The 17,066-nt window shown below is 44.1% G+C and overlaps 3 protein-coding genes across 4 annotated transcripts; 1 reads left to right on the forward strand and 2 right to left on the reverse strand.

Annotated features, from left to right (window-relative positions):
• Positions 1-636: 636 nt before the first annotated feature.
• Positions 637-1,062, reverse strand: LOC101759072 (cysteine proteinase EP-B 1). The gene has a single exon (XM_004986070.1). The coding sequence runs from the start codon at positions 1,060-1,062 to the stop codon at positions 637-639; it is 426 nt and encodes a 141-aa protein (XP_004986127.1).
• Positions 1,063-3,533: 2,471 nt separating this feature from the next.
• LOC101761590 (GDSL esterase/lipase At3g48460) lies at positions 3,534-5,964 on the forward strand. The gene is made up of 2 exons (XM_004981014.3): positions 3,534-4,215; positions 5,299-5,964. Exons 1-2 carry the CDS (start codon positions 3,556-3,558, stop codon positions 5,815-5,817), a joined length of 1,179 nt encoding a protein of 392 aa, XP_004981071.1. The 5' UTR covers positions 3,534-3,555; the 3' UTR covers positions 5,818-5,964.
• Positions 5,965-6,213: 249 nt separating this feature from the next.
• On the reverse strand, positions 6,214-10,337 carry LOC101762003 (serine/threonine protein phosphatase 2A 57 kDa regulatory subunit B' theta isoform). Of its 2 annotated transcripts, XM_004981016.3 has the most exons (4): positions 10,039-10,337; positions 8,292-9,682; positions 6,505-6,884; positions 6,214-6,425 (listed from the first exon to the last, which is right to left on the reverse strand). In XM_004981016.3, the coding sequence occupies exons 2-3, from the start codon at positions 9,489-9,491 to the stop codon at positions 6,525-6,527; spliced, it is 1,560 nt and encodes a 519-aa protein (XP_004981073.1). In that variant the 5' UTR covers positions 9,492-9,682; positions 10,039-10,337; the 3' UTR covers positions 6,214-6,425; positions 6,505-6,524. The 2 variants fall into 2 exon arrangements, with proteins under 2 accessions (XP_004981073.1, XP_004981072.1); XM_004981015.3 differs by having other exon boundaries at positions 6,214-6,884; positions 10,039-10,336.
• Positions 10,338-17,066: the final 6,729 nt, after the last annotated feature.

Below are 17,066 nucleotides of genomic sequence, written 5' to 3' on the forward strand. Positions count from 1 at the left end.
AACAGCGACAACTTCTGCTCAATCATACATACTTGGCAACCATCAACCTCCACACATCCGCTTAGACATGAATTTGACATAATGATTAAGGGCATTGAGTTTCTTTATATATTGGGGCGATGCTACTTTTGTTAGCCGAGGACGACAGTTGCAGTCAGTCTAATCATCTCATAGTACAGTATCCGTTGTCTGAGGTTCACCTCCACGGACGGCCGACCACATCCATCCCCTGCAAATGGCAAGGCTTAGAACATAAGCGACTTTCAGTCATTGAGTCGTGCAAGCGGAGAAGTGATTCTAATTCACAAAGCAAGACAGCAACAAACTCTAAACATACCCCACCCCGTAGGTGGTGGGGGGGGGGGGGCGCCAAGCCCCCCACACCACGTCAGGCGTCCGCTTCGGTCCGTCTAAAGTTAGCCTTTATACGTATAATTGAATTTGGATCGTAACTTAAACTTAACAGTAACTTAAACTTAACAGTCGCTGCAGTCACCTGCTCTGGTCAATGTAGGGGTAGGTACAGTCCAGGAGGAACTGGGGCGAGAGCGAAACAGCAGCCGATTTTGTCTTGATGGCATGAAGACCCTCCACCGCAGCGGCTGTGGCGAAGGCCCAGCAGCAGCTGCAGCGACCCTACTTCTTGACATCAGTGACAGCATTTGCATACCTCCAGTCGACTTTGCTGGGGAGAGCTCGCGTGGCGGCGACGAGGTCGAGATCGATGACGGGCAACTGCTCCAGCTCCGGGAGCAACTCGCCGGTTCTCTTCAAGCACGACGTGGTTGCCATGACCTCGTCGAAGGACTTGTCGCCGAAGACGTTGAGGGCCATCAGCTCGCCCACGTCTCGCTGCTCGCTGTGGAGCATGTGGGCGTTCGCCTTGAAGGTCGGGAAGCGGCCGGGCTCGCGCACCACCTCGTGGTGAGCAGCCCATCGGCCGTACAACTCCCACAAATCCTCGTCGGACTCCAGGTCTTCCGCCGTGAAGTAGAAGATGGCCTGCACCATGGCCACCAGGGCCAAGGCAGCCACGAGGAGAGCGACGGCGGCAAGTGTCATGTTCCTTTTCATCTTGGAGAGCTAACAAGGCTGGCCTGCACCGTGCGTTGGAATGTTTGAGTGTGGGCTGTGCGGTGCCTGCCTGGGCGTGCTCATCTCTCTTTATATAGCCGCCAGCAAGCCCAAATGAAGGTGATCGATCAATGCTGTGATAATTGATACTCCTGCTAAACAAGCTTGGTTACTGTCTTTAGTTTACGCACTGAATCTCCAATCATTAATTGTTGCCTAGCTCCATGGGGACAGTAGTTCTACTGAAAACACCGTGTAGCAAGCCAAGCAGCAGAGTTTCACATAGCATTTCGTGTGTGGCCGGTGAACAAGAATAGGAAGGAGCTCACGCGCTTGTATCCTATTTGCATGCACACATACACCAGATCGCAAGTAGTGGAGCACTGCACATGGCTCTGCTATCTGTACTTCCTAGTATTTGTACTTTTCTGGATAATGGGGCTTGGCTCTTTACATAGCTATTTCGTGTATGGCTGAACCAAGACTAGGTGCTCACGCTTCTATCCTATTATTTCCTATTTTTAAGCTGGATAAGCTGCAGGAGAAGGTGCAAATATGCCCTATGTGCATGTGACCTCTAAACCTCACGCGCTTCTATGCTACTAGGTAGGGATTCCCTTCTGTAACACAGGTGCTATGATTCGCGATTTGTAAGTTTCGTGTAGAACACAACATGCTGGAGCAATTTTGTGAAGGTGACATGTTGGCAACGTTACGTTGATCAATTCAGACGATTCCTTCTCGATTTTACACCTCCAATTCAGTTATTTCGGTCTTTGATTTCTCAGTTGTAAAAGACAGTAAAGAAGGTCCTTGTTCTTGTAGAATTCAAGCGCAATTATGGGCATTGCTAAGAAGAAGAGATAAGCATTACACGCTGAGGTTTGCGTTGGGGGAATCCATGGCGATCGAAGGAAGTTAATTTTTTTTGGTTCCATTAGTACAGGTCAGCTGAAGTACAGGTAATCAATGAGATAAAGAGGCCATTCTTTGAATAACTAGAGCAACATATTTTCCTTTATCGTGCCATGATGGATATTCCATTGTGGAACTGTGATCTGAACATCTTTAAAAAAGAAAAGAATTTGACCACAAGGAACAGGCTTAAAGGCTGCGCTCGTGGTTTTAGAAGAATTGACACATAATATTGATAAGTTGTTAGTAAAACACAGCATGATATCACGTTTAACACCTTCAGTGGTATCCTAAAGGCGCCCTGACTTTCTACAAGCTATCAATGGTATCATGCATGCCCAATCCGGTAAAAAGGAAACGACGACAACTTCCTCTCAACTTACGCCTGCCCGTCTCTCCCATGTGGGTCTTTGATTTCCTAGTTGAAAAGAGCCTTCTAAAACCTTGCAATTGTAGCAAACAGACAGGAATAAAATCAAGAAGTGAAATAAAGGTAAACACAGTTTTAGCCAAATGGTAATTGTAGGTAATGACAAACCTTGCAATTGCAACTATAATTGATATTCAACAGGTGGGAAGGTAATTGACTGAGACACTAAATTTCTGAAATCACGGCTTCTACTAATATTCGCTGATGGCCCTCAACGTCGTCTTCTTGCTTCTAGCTTAGATATAGTGTTTGTTTGGGCAGTTAGTGCAGCAAACTAAACCTAAAAGCAATTTGAATATTAGTAGTTTTAATTGCCGACGAAGCCACTCGACATTGCCGACGAGTGGTGGGAAAGGCGAGTTGTTCTGAGTGGTTTTGAGCCCCCCAGTTTATGCGCGTGCGCATTCGACGCTACAATGCAATGCCTTAGTCGGGTTCGTGCTGTTATAATGCACTATCTGATGTTGTAGCCCCAGCGGTAGGGGCCAGTCGAGCTTGCGACTCCGATCCGAGCCTCTTGTGCATGGTCAGGCAATCTTTTTTCAAGACTTGCAAGCCAGTTAGGAGCATTACTGGGCCGTAGCGAGTCGCAGTTAAGGATAACAAGAGATCAAAGTCTTGCCATACATTTTGTTGGCGAGACACCCAGTGCTGAGACGCGCTGCACGGCGACTGACTCTCCTTGGCGACTCAGTGAGTGCTTGAATCAAGACCGTACTCAAGTATTTTATTCGATTTGTTCCGCTCGATTCATGAAGTGCAATTCATGTATAGCAATGTGTGCTTGCACGTATATGATTCCGTGAATGGGATTGCATGCGGGCGCCGCGCTGAAAATGTGCTCCGATCCGTCCGTCCGTCGTCCGGAACGCCGGGGACGACGCGGGCGATCGGCGGTGAACGCGCGATGAGGCCGGCGGTGGTGGTTGGCAGCCGGCGCTGCTGCAATGAATTGTGGCTGCAGGCATGGCATCGGGAACTCGTGGATGCTGGATTGGTGGAACACGTACGGCGGCCACCTAATTTCTGCACTCGGAATCAATGCCGCACGGCCCCGCAGGCCGGCCAGTTTCTACTTCCATTTCCATGCATTCCAGCTGTGCTATAAAACAAAGCGACGAGCGCCGTGGGTTGCGATGGCGATGATGAGCATGGCGACGACGGCCAGCAACCGTCTCCTCCTCGCTCTGACCCTCTCCATCGTCGTCGTTGGGGCGGCTGCCGCAGCCCCACCAGCGGCGGCAGCCCCGCCGTCGGCGTTCCGGAGGGTGTACGCGTTCGGGGACTCGTTCACGGACACGGGGAACACGCGGTCGACGACGGGGCCATACTCATTCGGCTACGTGTCCAGCCCGCCCTACGGCGCCACCTTCTTCCACCGCTCCACCAACCGCTACTCCGACGGCCGCCTCGTCGTCGACTTCCTCGCCGAGGCGCTCAACCTCCCCTCCTTCCTCCCGCCGTACCTCTCCCTCTCCAACGCCTCGGCGGCGGCGGCGGACGGCGGCGGCGGCGTCAACTTCGCGGTGGCCGGGTCCACGGCCATCGAGCACGACTTCTTCGCCAGGAACAACCTCAGCCTCGACATCACGCCGCAGTCCATCATGACGCAGCTCGCCTGGTTCGACGACCACCTCCGGAAAGCCAACGAGAGCAGCAAGGTCGTCGGCGACGCGCTCTTCTGGGTGGGCGAGATCGGCGCCAACGACTACGCCTACACCGTCATCGCCCGCGACACCATCCCGACCAAGCTCGTCCGCACCATGGCCGTCCAGAGGATCACCACCTTCGTCGAGGTACCTATCTATAGCAGGCCGTTAGTGCTACTCGATCACATGCCCTAATTACGGTGTCATCAGTGGATGGATCGGACGTAGGAGTAGTGTGCTAGCTCAGATTTACGGTTGGTGTTGGCAATGACGCCTGATCCCGATCTCGCGGTCTCCATGTCAGAACACTTGATCTGGTTTCATTTCACAGGCCGGCCGGTCACCGGTGTGCTGCATTAATTTTGCTCACCTACTTCCAGCACCAGTCCAGTCCGCTTTACCGGCGGATTAGTCATTCGAATTAGTTCCCATTTATACAATTAGTTTTATAATTAATCTATATTTAATACTCATAATTAATATCGAAACTTTCAGTAGCTCATTCATGCCAATCCAACTACTCCCTGGACTGACCTGATATGAGTAGCTAAACATGAATGTAGACTGGAGTGGACCTTGCTGCTCCTCTGTGCTTGGATCCATGACCAAGAACAGTACTAGAATTTCGCTTCCAAAAAAAAAAAAGAACAGTACTAGAACGGTCGATTTGATGAGGCCCTGCGGTCTCTGCATCCAAACCTTCAGTACTGTGGCACCAGCCCGGTTTGATGGCTGCTATTTACTGCGCTGTCCCTTTGTTTGTCCTGCCTCCTTCAGTAGGGACTACGGAGCCACTGCCAGTGCAGTGCCACCCCCTCTGGATTTCTGAATCCATGCTCCATTTCTCGAGCAGTAGCCGGACATGATTGTATTTATATCAGAATAATAATACAAGTAGCAGTAGAAGATGAATACAATTATTTTTTTTATTTTTTTTGAAAAGAAGCAGGAGCACTGCTCATTCATTTAAAAGAAAAAAGTCCAAAGTTACATTTAGTGCAATATTACATAGAATTCGAATAACTCGAGTCTTCAACATCTAAAACAAATCAAACTCGAACGGGAATTAAGATGCATCGCCCAGATCAGGCCGTCCACATGCTCGTCTTCGCAGTTGAAATGAAATGAAATAATGAAATAAAATAAGATGAATACAATTAACCTGGATGAAATGAAATACGAATGCTTTATGTAATCTCGGGTTTGCAAAAACAAACAAAAAACTTGCAGGGGTTGCTGGAGCGAGGCGCCAAGTACGTGATGGTGCAGGGTCTGCCGCTGACGGGGTGCCTGACGCTGGCCATGACGCTGGCGCGCCCCGACGACCGCGACAACGTCAGCTGCGTCGCCTCCGTCAACCGGCAGAGCTACGCGCACAACCGCCGCCTCCTGGCGGCACTCCACCAGCTCCGCCGGAGGCACCCGGACGCCGTCATCGCCTACGCCGACTACTACGCCGCCCACCTCGCCGTCATGCGCAGCCCCGCCGCGTACGGTTTCACGGAGCCCTTCCGGGCCTGCTGCGGCTCGGGCGGCGGCGACTACAACTTCGACCTCTTCGCCACCTGCGGCTCGCCGGCGGTCAACACGGCCTGCGCGCAGCCGGCGAGGTACGTCAACTGGGACGGCGTCCACATGACGGAGGCTATGTACAAGGTCGTCGCCGGCATGTTCTTCCACGCCGGCGACGCCTACTGCCGCCCGGCCTTCAGCGATCTCCTCGCCAGGAAGGCCCAGGGCAAGCCGTGATCAGTGTAGACGCTTGCTAGATGCTACCACTATAGCTAGGGTCAGCAGACCAATTGCAATTCAGTTGTGAGAAAATGCATGCCATCTTGATTGGAACCCTTAATTGCCATTTCTATTGAATCTATGAACTGAAAGTATTTCTAATAACTATAGTATGGTTCATGCGGATATGCAATGCGCTTGACACGTTCTGTGAGCTAAACTTGCTCATATTGGATTCATGCATCAGGGAGAAAATTGTACTTCCATTTACAACAATGAAGGCCCATGCCAGACTCAAAGAATAACAACAACATCGACTCATTTTTCAGACTCTAACTAGAGGTCTATCCACCGACTACCGCCAATTTCGTCTCCGAAATCAGATACCCATGAGAAGATTGCAGGACCAGCAGATGATACAAATCGTAACCAACTTCAGACAAGGCAAATAAATGATACAGCAATCAACTGCAGATCTCAGCATGCCAAAAGAAACCAGGACTCAGGACCAAGAAAATGATGCTACTGTGCCTAAACCCATCTGGCTTCTCAGATCTTTTGTCAATTTGCCCACCTTAATATACCTCGTATATACAACTCAATCCTGTACAACGTTTCATGAACACCTAACAATCCGAGAAATTCATACGTCAGGAAACACTTGCCCAAACTTAGAAACTAACAAAGAGAAGCTCATCTGTTTACCACATGAATGATTTGACTCGCTACACGGCTGACGATTGACGGGGCAAGGGTCGAGAGACGAGCACTGCAGTTCCACTTGTTGCTTTCGCTGATGCAATCTCTTCAAGGCGTTTCCATGTGGCTTCTTGCTTCAACTTAACCTCCTTCTCCTTGGCTTTCTCCTCCTCATATTTCCGCAGACACTCAGTGAATAGTCCAGCATCATGGTCAGAGAACAGTTTTCGAACATTTAGAGTGAGGCTTTGAACAGCTTGGTTCCAGTGCCCGTTGGTATTCCTCTCCAGTGCAGGAAAGATGATAGGTAATATGACCCTACTATTTTGTTTGATCAAACTCTCGATATGGTCATTGTTCCACAAAAATAACGCTCGCTCAGCAACCTGAACCGAAATAACCGCTGTTAGTTACCATTCATCAATTAGTTATATATTCTGCATCTGCAATATCACAAGGACTTACTGTACAATCATGCAAAAGATAAGAAATGTTTGAAGTCTCAAGCTCCAAAACACAATTGTGGTTTGAGATGTGATGAAGGTCACCCTCACAATATTTTGTTCCCAAACTCCACAGCAGTTTTGTGCATAGATCAGATAAAGCCAAGGATTGAGGATAAAGAATTACTGTTCAGAATGTAGGATATAAAAATAACTCTTCATTTTCTCTCTTACAAACCACTGTAACAAAGTTACGTCTTAAATATCGATTCAGATGTAATACAATTCCAGGAAGACATGCAACAGAACTCTACTGTACTCTGAACTCTACTGTATATCGTCTTCAAAGCTCATTAATCAACACCATAGGACATCCCAGTACTCTGAACTCTACTGTATATTTTAAGGACATAAGATGACAGATAGTTCCAAGGTACATTTGAACATATGTAATTCGTTGTAGGAATCAATCAATGAAAATGCATTTAGAAAAATGAGAAAGAAGAAAACTATATTTGACACAACATGTGCATCAAAGCTTTTGTCCTTCAAGTATTTTGATTTAATAAATAACAACCTATTCTAACACATCCAAAGTTAGCAAAGGCAATTCATTGATGTCCTTGTGGTCAGCAAGTAATTAGTGCTTGCCAATCTTAGTACAAAAGGAGACATTTTTGACAATTTTATTTTCCGATTAAAATTTTCACTTAAGATGCCAGGGAAACTAAATCCAACAACAGATTCATACTCAGTACTAATTGGCACTGAATGAACATCATTTCTGAAGAGATACATACTAAAGAGAAATCCTTGTTTCCTTGGTATCCCATGATGGACACAAGTCATTGCGTTTAAAAAATAATCACTGCCAGCAGCGAGAAGCTGCTCAAACCACTCCTCAAACTAACCATACAGAATGGCCATTAACAAGTAATCAATTAGGGTGGTGTTACAACAATATGTAAGTTACTTTTGAAACTACACAAAGGAATAAAATGCCTAGAAAAGTAAACTACATGGTACGGAGCACTACAATGTTAACTGAGCAGAAAACTATCATGTGCCACTTGCAACACTAAGCTGTCCTATTCTCGGTCTGCTGTGGTTTCTAAAAGAAGTAGCCTTATTCTAGATCCTCAGAGGAACATAGTGCACATATTATATATCTACACTAACATGCCTTGAATAGAAACAGAAAAAAAAAAGAAGCTATTCTCATTATGCAGCTCATGCCTTTTATCAATTTTGAAAAGATAGGGGCAGAAGAAAATTACGAAACAGAATTAGGAAATAACAGGACACAAATGGATATGCTTTTCATGAGGAATGCTATTCAGTGAACATTACCTGAAAGTGTGAGCTATTCAGGCACCGTGCAATCTGGCGGAAAAGAGGGACCATGCATTTCTGGAACTCTGCAGGTTGTGTAGCTTCCAATATCTCCTCCAACTCTCCCAGAAACATCACCTCCTTGGAGCTGTTTGTGATGGGCCAATATTTCAATAGGCCTCTGATAACTGTATCTGCAAGTTTGCAATCCTTTTCGACAAACTGGGTGATGCAGTAAGACAACTGCTGATGATACATTGAAATGCCCTTTGGCTTGTGAAGTGGAATTAAAGCTCGAACAAGGAACAATTTGTGCTCTTCCTTAAGTGGCAATGCAAACCCATTGATGATACTTCCCAAAATCTCCAGTAGCTCTGCAATTCCATTGTGCTTTTCAGTTTCATAGATAAACTGATAGAAGATGTTGTTGATGGCTTTCCTAATGTATGGTCGATGAACCATGAACTTTCCATAGACACGGTGGAGTATCATCTTGAGGTACTCTCTCTCCCTAGGGTCTTCAGAATCAAAGAGGTCAAGTAGCCTCAGAACAAACGAATGATCGATGTATCTTTTAGCCAACTTGGCATCAGTCTCTGGAGACTGAATGAACCTCAAGAACAACTCATAAACAATCTGTAAGTGCGACCATGCAGGATCCATGACAGGCTCCTCCTCATCCAGATCAAAGCCATCCACTTTGTTCTCTCTGGGAGGGGTACTCAGTGTCCTGAACAGGTTTGCAGAAACCATCTTAGTGATCTCTTGCATGCTTGCCTCAGAAAATTTCCCACTGGCGGAGCCAATATAGTCAACGAGCTCCACTAAATTTTGCCTCTTTATTTCCTTCTCCTTTATGTTCTTTGTTGGATCGGTGAAGTCAAATTGGGTGCAGCACAAGTTCAACTTCTTGATGAACAAGCTCTGTTTCTCTGAGTTGGGCACATCCTTAAAGCTTGGTAAGGACACAAAGGCAGATGAGGCTGAATCACCATTCATGTTCACCCTCGAGTTTGCATTGCCGACATGCATGCCACTCCCATAACTGAGCCCAGAGCTGGAGATAACCGGTGGCTGGCTACTCGAATTGGAAGTCCTGTCTGCAGTTCTTGGACCCAATGGCGGGTGTGACACCGAGGGGCTGGGCCTGCCAATAGGATCCTTATCCCCGGATTTGGACGGCTTCTTAGGGAGCCGTCCAAGGAATTGCTTTATCATGCTATCACCCAGATTAGTAAAAATCCACCCAACACCAGCTTCAAAGAGCTTCTGAGAACGGTTGTCCGCTTCCGAGTAGCAGAGCTACTAGCCTCTTACTGAACAGTAAACCCTAGTACATTGTCATGCCAAGGAAGGCAAGCGTCACTCCAAAATCTGAATTCTTGGCGAGCAAATCGAGCCGCTCCAGCCTGCAAGGATCAAGCTGACAAGTCAAAACAACAAACCATATGAAGATCGTGTCGCTCAAAAGGATATATATACTGCCCACAAGATCACGCGGCAACAGATCAGGTGAACCCAAAATTATAGATAGTAAACTGCAGCCGCATCTTCGTTAGGTTAATCTCGCAGCTCTGGAATAAGGAGAACCCATTTGGAATTAGCTCAGATTCGCAGGATACCACACGCAAACAAATCCGCAACTTAACAGAACGGGGAGACAAAGGGAAAGATTTGGATTTGGTTGTTCGCAGTCAAAGCAACGAAATGGTCTCTGGAAACAAAACGAACAGCAGCTAGAGCAAGTCAACCATTGGTTACTCACCAACAAAGGAGGAAACCGATCCAAGGGCGGATGGATCTCCACCCCCACGCCGGTTCGAAACCAGGGGAGGGCGGTGGCGAGGAGCAGCAGCAGGAGGGGGAGGAGGGTCGACGCCTCCCTATGTTAGAAGACTTCCGTGGAAGGGATGGCGGCCGGCTTGTGGCGTGGCCGTCGCCGGCGGTGAGGTCGCCGATGACGAGGCGCAGCGAATGCGGCGGTGGAAGAAGAGAGCTCTCTGGAGACAGAGGAGAGAGAGGAGAGGAAAGTTCCTTGCTTGCTTCTCGACTTTGGAGATTCCCGTTTTGCCCCTGGATTCCTGGCTGGTTCACAGTGCAGTTGGTGGTTTCTTCTGCTGTCATAAACAAAACCTCTTTAAACCATAATGGTTCATTGATTCTTGAACCAAAATTCAAGCTGCCAAAAAAAAAGCATCATCATTTAGTTAGAACGTGGTTTGGTGGGGAGCAAATTTAACATTGAGCTTTATAAATATGCATCAATTGGTTTGTGTAGTATGTAAGAGCAGCAGATAGTTCTTCGTGGGACCCACGCGTAAACGTACCTCTTAGTCGAGTTGTTGTTATCGTGTGCTTCGATGATTTCTTCCTAAACATAATGGTGATGATCCTTTCAAGAGCTTAGGAGGATTAATTCTACGTAGGTCTGTTGGCAAGCATACATTGTTTGTAGGTATGCCAACCTTCCATTATAAAAGTACAATCACTTGCGCATATACTTTCCCATTCATCTGCGTTCTGCGCAACTACTAATCCAATGACTGACCAACCGGTGACAGACGTACGTAACAAGTCAAATTTCTTTTTCAGTAAAGAAAATACTGGTGAGTCCTGACCCAAAGTGCGGGAACAATACTGCTGCGCCGGCCGGCGGTGGCGGCGGCGGCGGCGGCGTGAGTCGGCGGCGTGGAACCAGTCACCTGGATCGGTTGGAATTCTCCTCGCTACTTTTTCTCTATACCATTTTTTCCCTGGCCTTTTTTTTTCTTTTAGATAGAAAGAAAGAAAGAAAGAAATCCTTGTTGGAGTTTGTTGGCGGCGATCGATCTGGCGAGGCATTATGCGTTGCTCCCTTTCCGCTTTTTGTTAATTCCGTGGTGGGGGGGCAGTTGGGGGGGCTTGCGCTTAACTTTTTCGCTTTGTTTGGCTCCAGTCAGTGGCCAGGCTGTTGAAGATTCTCGTGATTAATTAGCTTAACCAACGGGTCTCTATCTCACATCTCACGCGTTAATTAGCTGCTAAGTACGGGTGCTAATTAATAAATACAGTAACCATCGTTTCATCTACAGCTAGGTAGGAATGGACTGCAACGACATGGGCTGGTCAAAGAAGGAGAAGAAGAGAAAATAAATAAATAAATAAATCTGCTGACGTCATGGGCAGATCAGCCACGCACGAATGATTTCACGTGCTGTGCGGCACGCGCGAGGAATGTTCTCCCGCAACCAAAAAGAAAAGAAAAGAAAATGAAGTGGAGTGTCAGAGACAACAAGGAAAGTGAGGAGAGATCTAGGCCGAGCCCTACTCGACATGGGCCTGGTGGTTGATCCGCAGCGTATTCCGGCCCACTTGAGCCAGTCTCACGTTTTGTTTTCTGTGCGTGATGAAGCGCCCAAACACGTACGTGCATGGTGCATGAACTGCATAGCTAACCACCACAACTTTCGACTGCTGGATGTTAGTGTTACTGCATAGCTGGAAACCCTACACGTCCACGTTAGTAACTTTGGATATCTCTGTATTTGTCCGTGTTGGGCTAAAAAGCCTAAAACATGCACTGCATATACATCTCTTCTGGCTTCGAAGTGAGTGTACGTGAAGCAGCTAGCATAAACTACTTGGCTTTACAACTAAGCAATGATCTTTCAGTTGCTTTGCAAGCAGAAACCTGTATTGGGAGGTCACGCTGCGTGGATGGTGCTTGGTGCATGAACAACTTGGCGACCGGCCTCCAAAACCAAAGTGGCTTTATTGCTCTCATCGATCACTCCTGCGGCCTACCATTAGGTCTACCCGTATTTGTTGTATCCTACACAAGTGGTAGCCTACTGTTACGACACGCACGTTTTGAACTGCTTTTGGCACCAGTAATCTTTATGCACACTTTCCTAACAATCCCCCCTTTTGGTAGAATCCAAGGCCTCTGGCTATTGTAACGCTCACAAATCAACGTATATTAGAATAATGATTTTGCGATGAATATAGTTAAACAAGATAAGTGTACGTTCAAACAGAAAAGGTATAGTTCCAAACGAGAGAAACTGAAAACAGCTACATGCATGGCTGTGTGTTATGCATATCCAACTCATTTTGCCGCACCAACAGCTTTCATGTATCAATCATGTACCACAAGTAAACATATGAACTTTGCCACTGACATATGATCTACATGATGCAGAGTGATGGATCATATATGCAAGCCTCGAAATTTATATATGCGCAAAATACATGATAGGCTTTAGGGATTTTCTTGTTTTTACTCCAGAGGATCAAATATTCATTCATGCGGACGGTGCCTTGCAAAAGTGTTAGCAATATATACATACGAAATTATCAAGTTTCACTTGGATATACATGTAAAAAATAAAATTGGTTGATTATCTATATATGTGGGCACAATATAATTATATTATTTGAGTAACTGCTTTCTACTAGTTGTCATCATCTATTTATTTATTTATTTTTAGCCATTGCTCTTGGATGGAACATGTGAGCAATCTTGTGGCAGTATGCATGCTTCAAATTATTGCTAAGTGTAGAAAACAGGAGTAGCAGGTGTCTTCTCCATCTCATCTCCTCCAATGCTCCAGCTATAGCTATCACCTCCTTTCTTCACCCGTCTCTTTTACTCCAATTCCTATGGATACTTTCAATCTACCTGATGCTATTAATTCTTGCACTATGCATGGGCGCCAGCTTTACTATCGCTTGGTGTTTCTCCTTGGAATGGATCCTTCCCTTTCCATAGAGATAATTGCTTTTTGGTTGCTGGTTGAAGGAAACAGTGAAGTTGATTTCCTTCGGCGCATCAATTCTTTTCATGGTGATCATTTCCTTGCCCTTGTTGCTACGGGGAAGCAATTTATTGATGCATTGCATGGAAACCTTGTTGATTTGAAATCTAGATCTGCCAGAGAGTTTCACAGCCAAGTTATGTTGGGGATTTGTTTCTTCCTCAATAATGTTTGCTATAAAGTCTTGACTGATCTTAGACAAAAGGCTGAGCATGGGGTGGCAATTCATGATATTGAAGAATCTCCCAGTTCAAATTATCATGTTCTTCCTCAACACATGAAGGATCGGCATCATGTAAGCACTGTAAACACAAAAATAGCATAATCCCAACTTATTTTATGGCACTTTTTCTAAATTGATTGCATTTAAATTGTGTGATAATTACATGGATGGCACTAGATTTTCCCCATTTACCTACTGTAATGAAATTTGATTAATTCTATATTTTTTTGAGGAAGTGATTTAATTATATATTTGCTCTTTTCTATGCAGAGCTATCATCAATATCAAGGAAACCATTCAAAATCTATAAATGTGCCTAGTTCTATTAAATGCCTTGAAGATATGGAAGAATCTCCCGATTCAAATTATCACGTCCTTCGTCGGTACATGAAGGATCGACATCATATAAGCACTGTAAGCACAAAGATAACATGTTTCAAAACTTATTTTGACAGTACTTTCCTAAATTGATTGCACTTAAATCATGTGGCACTTATATGGATGGCACGGGCACCGATACTCTTTTATCATTTACATGCTGTAATGAACTCTCATTTAATTCTATATTTTCTCTTTTCTATGCAGAGCTATCATCACTATCAAGGAGGCTGTTCAATTTCTAGAAGTATGCCTAGTGCTATTAGCCTTGAAGATATAGAAGAATCTCCAGATTCAAATTATCATGGTCTTCAACAATACATGAAGGATCGGCCTCATATAAGCAGTGTAAGGACAAAAATGGCATATTCCAAAACTTTTTTTTGTCATACTTTACTAAATTGATTGCAATTAAACCATGTGATTCATACATGGATGTCACCAATAATTTCCCATTTAATTGCTATGATGAACTTTTATTTAATTTTATATTTGCCTTTTTTTCCATGCAGAGCTATCTACAGTATCAAGGAGATTGTTCAATTTCTAGAACAAGTACACCTAGTGCCATTAAAAGCTTTGAAGACATGGTGAGAACAAGGGATGAAGTTCTATTAATGAATGCCTTTTCACCAGATTCATGTAACATGATTCCTCAACAACAAAATAATGCTACAATGAGCATATCTTCAAGATCCATTATGCCCACCGCTATTCAAAACCATCAAGATATGGTTAAAATGAGATATGGAACCAACTCGATGAATACCTTCTCAACGGATCTAGATATTATTAGTCCTCAACAACAAAATAACATTGGAATGAACATATCTTCTGGCTTAGATATTCATGATTTGGAATCATTATTCAACAACTGTACAATTTCTCCCCAGTTTCTATCAGAGTGGGATAATACATTTCCCCAAAGTTCTACAATGAACATGGACCCTTATGTTCATTCACCTGTCCCACAAGATGATAGGACATTATTTGTCACTTTCTCAAATGGATATCCATTAACTAAAAAGGAAGTATATAACTTCTTTATGAGGTAAGATTCTCTCATTGTATTTTTTCCTATTTGCATGCAAGTACCATGGCACATTCAATTGTTTTTATTAAATAACCTATAAAACCAACATTAAAATGAACTCTTTGATAGTGAAACAAGGAATATTTCATTCATTTTCTTGGTTTTACATTACCTTTTATTTGTTTTAGTTAGATATGAACTACTAGACAATGCTTTAATAAGAAAAATGCTATTATACAATATTTAGTTATTAGTTTTCATAAAAAAGAATCTTACAGTTTCTTTAGAATAATGGTGTTTTCGCACTTAACTTTTACTATACTAAGCATAATGCACAATAAAGCTGTAAAGGGAAAAATTAAAGGGAATTGTTTGTGTTGAGAAGAATGTGATCTATACATCATCAGTAATTCAAAAGCTCTACGCACTAGGAGGGTGGGCTACTTTGCGTATAGGATGGGTAAGGAGAAGGGGGGGTAAGTGTAGGGGAGGATGGGAAAGAGTGGAAGGGTGAGGTTTAGAAGAGGGAAAAAACCTGGAGGAGAAGAAAGAGTGAAGCTGAGACCATCCATATAAATCCTAGTTTTGTATCCTTGGTGCCTTCCTACACTTTTCTATCCTCAATCTTCTAGTTCATGAGAAGATTCCAAAATTTTCGACCTTGAAATCGCCATGGCACTTGCAGACTTGCTTGATATGATTAAACAAGATCTAAAAGAGACATATCTATAGATCTTCCTGATTCATGAGAACAAAAGAATTAGATACAAGCCTCAAGAACAAGGGTGGATCTATAGACTCCATCTTACCAACTAAAATTCCATGGGGAAGAAGATGTGGACAAAGAAGATAGCCCTCCTTTCCTTAAAACCTCACCCACAATCGGTGATAATCAGGTGAGAGTTGATGTATATAATACCGAAGAATGCAAAAGTAGTGTGACATTCGCAGAAACTGATGAGCAAATGGACAAAATGACACGAGGATGGACAACTGGTAGTACCACAGGTTTCATGAATCGTACAAGTATTGAATAATGGAGCCAATATATTTTTATAAGAAGGAAACAAATTAAATTCGAAATAACACCGGTAAATAATTTAGTGTAAAATTAAAGTGCAAACATCATAAGCATAAAAAGTGCATGTGTGATGGATATTTCAACTCAACACAAATGGTAAATCCATGTGGACAAATACTGAGATAAAAGAAGAGCGGAGGAGAAGATGGTGCATCACTGTTCAAGCCTTCAACATGTTTCCTCATCACCCATATCTCATCATTTTTTATTTCCAAACTACTATAGAAAAGTATACCATAGGGATCTAGAATTAGTAAAAGCTTTTTCTCATTCTTCTGAAAGCTTCTTCCTCAAGGAAGTTTACTAGTACTTTGTTATACATATAATTTACAGACTGTTGCTGTGTTGCACATTCATTTCAACTCCCGTATGTATTGCTAGTTGTACTTGTTCTTATCATTCATTCCTTGTATTGCAGCAATTTCGGTGATGTCGAAAGCCTAAGAATAGAGGAGCCAGTTGAACTCAGACCACCACAGTATGCAGTAGTCATATTTGGCTCTCTGGAGACTGTGCTACTCATCCTTAGTGGGAAAGAAAAGGTCAAGTTTGTGATAGGGGGGAAACATTTATGGGCTCGAAAATATGTGCCAAAGAACAAGAAGAATGGCAAAAGCAAGGCTTGGATGTGACTAAATAATTGCAACTGGTTTGTAGAGATAGGGCTAAGCTTATTAGCCCGGTAAACTGAATAATTTGCATTTACAGTGTTTTGCTTGTCTGTTAAAACTGTTAAGGGTCGTGTTCAATAATGTGGCCGCCAACTCTAAGCTTGGAACCACCTACTTCTTTAATTCGGAACTGTGTTTCCATGTATGCTTGGGCATGTATCCGAGTGACTAATGTGTGTCTAAATGGGAAGGACTTCCATTTACCTTCTGCTGTAATTTCTCTCAGCATGCAGTAGTGAACCAGTGATGATCTATCATAACATAATGCAAAGTTGGTATTGATTAAGAGATAATCGTCTATCCACCGTATATAAGCTGCAAATTAGAACGCATGCAGCATGCTTGTAACTGAATTGCGCTTGAATTATTACTCGATCGTGCACAGGTAATGGTGGAAGAATACCATATCCTACCATCATCTTGACTTGCATTGCCAGTTTGTAGCATAGGGTTTTAGACTTTCAGTTCATCATTAATTATATAGGGTCACCTTTCTGCTGCTGATTTTTGCACACCATCATCGTCAAAGTTCATCTTGAGTACTTTGTGATTACCACGCACGCACATATATATCGATCAGGTAGTAATTTTGATCAAAACTCAACCCTTGT

Source organism: Setaria italica, chromosome IX, assembly GCF_000263155.2.
Source record: "Setaria italica strain Yugu1 chromosome IX, Setaria_italica_v2.0, whole genome shotgun sequence".
Lineage (NCBI taxonomy): Eukaryota > Viridiplantae > Streptophyta > Magnoliopsida > Poales > Poaceae > Setaria > Setaria italica.